This window comes from Actinia tenebrosa, unplaced genomic scaffold (genome assembly GCF_029948245.1).
Source record: "Actinia tenebrosa isolate PJP-AT-01 unplaced genomic scaffold, QUT_ActTen_1.0 PGA_scaffold2__45_contigs__length_23673736, whole genome shotgun sequence".
Lineage (NCBI taxonomy): Eukaryota > Metazoa > Cnidaria > Anthozoa > Actiniaria > Actiniidae > Actinia > Actinia tenebrosa.
Window position 1 is genome coordinate 22,413,223 of NW_028292579.1, and position 3,249 is coordinate 22,416,471.

The 3,249-nt window shown below is 38.8% G+C and overlaps 1 protein-coding gene across 1 annotated transcript; it reads left to right on the forward strand.

Moving 5' to 3' along the window:
- Positions 1–1,890: 1,890 nt before the first annotated feature.
- Positions 1,891–2,820, forward strand: LOC148909620 (adrenocorticotropic hormone receptor-like). The gene has a single exon (XM_089034219.1). The coding sequence runs from the start codon at positions 1,891–1,893 to the stop codon at positions 2,818–2,820; it is 930 nt and encodes a 309-aa protein (XP_088890345.1).
- The last annotated feature ends 429 nt before the right edge of the window (positions 2,821–3,249 follow it).

Consider the following 3,249-nt stretch of genomic DNA (forward strand, 5'->3'; position numbering starts at 1 on the left):
CATGTTAGACGAGTTGCTGCATGTTAGACGAGTTGCTGCATGTTAGACGAGTTGCTGCATCGTGATAGACGAGTTGCTGCATGTTAGACGAGTTGCTGCATCGTGATAGACGAGTTGCTGCATGTTAGACGAGTTGCTGCATCGTGTTAGACGAGTTGCTGCATCGTGTTAGACGAGTTGCTGCATGTTAGACGAGTAGCTGCAAATGAGAAACGAGTTGCTGCAAGTTAAACGAGTTCGGTTACATGTTAAGCGATAAGCCCTGCGCGAGTAGTTTTTCGATTGGAACTGAGTTCTAGAAGAGCTAGGTTACTTTGATTTTCGACGATTTCTAGAGTAGAAAAAATTTTAAACCATTTAAAGCATTCTATTTTTGGAACTGCAACGGTTATTCTCTGCTTAATAGATTTCAGTTTTTAAGTTTAACTTTGCTCTGCACAGAATTCGAATGTCTCTTTGATTTCCTGGCACTTCGTGGCACAACATTTCTCGTTATTTCAGACTGCTTGGCAGGGACTAAATGCCCGGCATTTTTAATTTCAACGATTTCTCTGAACTTACTGATTGTGCAATTTCTTACAATTTTTCACACGGATATATGGTATGCACTCTAGCATTGTGATGTAGTTCTTGCCAAGTTTCTTCTTTTCATCAGCTTATCGATCTCTGTTTGGCATAGCTATAGCAATGACAATAACTTACGTTATTAATACGATAACTTGCGCATGCTAGTCTTGAGATGACTGGCATAACAATTGGTCCTTGGTTTATATAAGGATAAAAACGAACTTGAAGCTGTATCAGGTGAAACGCTGTAGACGCATGACACTTTCGAACCCTACACCTCCCGAATTGAAAGAACCAAACTGATTGAATTCTTGACGCCCCGCTTACAAAACCAATTATTGCGCATCACTAGATTGCAGTTGTTATGTACAGGTAAAGCCTGATGAGCGATCGTCTCCTCTGATCTAATACCGAGCATGGTAGGATATATTCTGCAAATATCCAAAACGTTTTTTATATACTAGTATATTGTATAGTAGAAAAACAAAATTGTTACCAAGGGGGGTAGGGGAGATTACAAAAAATCGATAGCGCGCGCGCATAAAAAGACAAAGACAAGACACCATTTAGTGTTTCCTTTCATTTATTAGAGTATTTCCTTCATTTATTAGAGTGGTTAGCCTGTGAGGAAAGCGTAAACAGTTTTCCAAAAATGGCAAACTTGGTTTTCACCCGTGCTTCGAGAGGCTTTTCTCTGGCCGGGTTTACCAGTGTTCCTCTCACGGTTAAAATCAATAGTCATATCCTTGCATGCAATTAGATTTGGTAGGTGTAAACTCTCTTGGTGGAACAAATGCTTTGTAATTGTTCTGCAGTTTTATTCTTTTTTTTTTTTTAGTATAAATACAGAGGTAATTATTGAAAATCTTACGCGCTGATTGGTTGAGAAACTCTGATTATCAAAAATCCCCACTAGTACCAACATTAAATCGAACAGTTTGAAATGATTCCAACTGATTTGGAAATAATTGAAACTATTAGTAAACTGATATTTCAGCTGGAGCAACTTGAAATTAAATTCTTTTTTAGATTATCTGTTTAACTTGAGGAGGAAAGCCACACTGCATGCAGCTGATAAGAATGCTTCACTAATTTGTGAATATAATATCACTAATATTGTATCCATTTAAGGCCTTAACAGGACATTGGCGTTCCTTGTGTCTTTTTAATTAAGAATTTAAAACATTGGTATTTAAACTGATATGACAGTGTAGTCTGGTTACTTTTGCTTGTGAAGATCGATAAGGTGTCATAACCTCGAGCTTCATAAATATTTTTTCATTTTACTGAAATGACTGGCCATGTTATAAGAACAATCTTACAATGTTACACAATTTGAGTGTCGCTTGTTTTCCATACACTTTGTATTTCTATGGCGTTCCTCGCGATATTAATTACGATAACTTTTTGCTTGCCATGATCGTTATCAACGCTGTTATCGCTACAGTAGCCAGCTGTAGTAATGCTGTGGTCATTTACACCATTTCAAGAACACCTTCTCTACAAACTCCCTCCAATATTCTTATTCTTGGTCTTGCCATCTCAGACTTCAGTATTGGTATCCTTGCCCAACCCATATATTGTTTCTTTAAGTTTTCCGAGTTTCGTCGTAACCATGATGTGTATTGTTCCCTTGCTAAAGTCTTTATGTATATTGCTTTATCATTAACAGTAATATCTTTCCTAACACTGACTGCCATCACTGCTGATCGATTCCTGGCCGTACACCTTCACTTGCGATACCAAGACATCATCACAACCAAACGTGTTGGAATCGCTCTTGGATTCTTCTGCTTCTTTGGACCAAGTTGCGCTTTCCTAATCATAAAATTTAGTCACAATATGAAGACTATCTTGACAGCTATTTGTCTCTTTGTGATAATGTTCTCTATAAACCTTTATTTCATCTTTCGGGTGTGCCTCGTAATTCGTAGACACTCATTGCAGATACAATCTCAACAGTCTGCTCAACAACCCATCAACATGGTAAGTTTCAGAAAATCCGCAAACACCATGTTTCTGGTGATAGGTGCCTTTGTTTTGTGCTACTTTCCTTGTATTTGCACTTTAGTTCCATTTAGTACAGTACAAGGACGCTCCTACGGAATAAGAATCGCATTTATTGTTTCTGAAACAATTTTTAGTATAAATGGTGTGTTAAACCCAATGCTATACTGCTGGAGAATCGAAGGAATGCGTAATGCTGCAGTGACATCACTGCGTAAGATCTTCGGCCGTGAAATCGTAAACTGAGCAGAACTACTGCTAAAGTATAACTTTGGATGGTGTTATAGAGCGCACTATACCAAGTAGGAAGAGCATGCAGCGGTGGTTTGGAATGGATGGTGTTGTGGAGAGCAATATACCAAGAAGGAAGACAATGTGGTTTGTAATGGATGGTGCTGTAGAGCGCACCATACCAAGTAGGAAGACAATGCAGCGGTGGTTTGGAATGGATGGTGTTGTGGAGAGCAATATACCAAGAAGGAAGACAATGTGGTTTGTAATGGATGGTGCTGTAGAGCGCACTATACCATGTAGGAAGGTAATGCAGCCGTGGTTTGTAGAGTGCACTATACCATGTAGGAAGGCAATGCAGCGGTGGTTTGGAATGGATGATGATGTAGAGCACACTATACCACCATTCCAGTTTCCAAAAAAATGATACACGGAAAATCCAAA

Coding starts and splice junctions, on each gene's coding strand:
- LOC148909620 (XM_089034219.1), top strand. CDS start 1,891: ATGTTACACAATTTGAGTGTCGCTTGTTTTCCATACACTTTGTATTTC.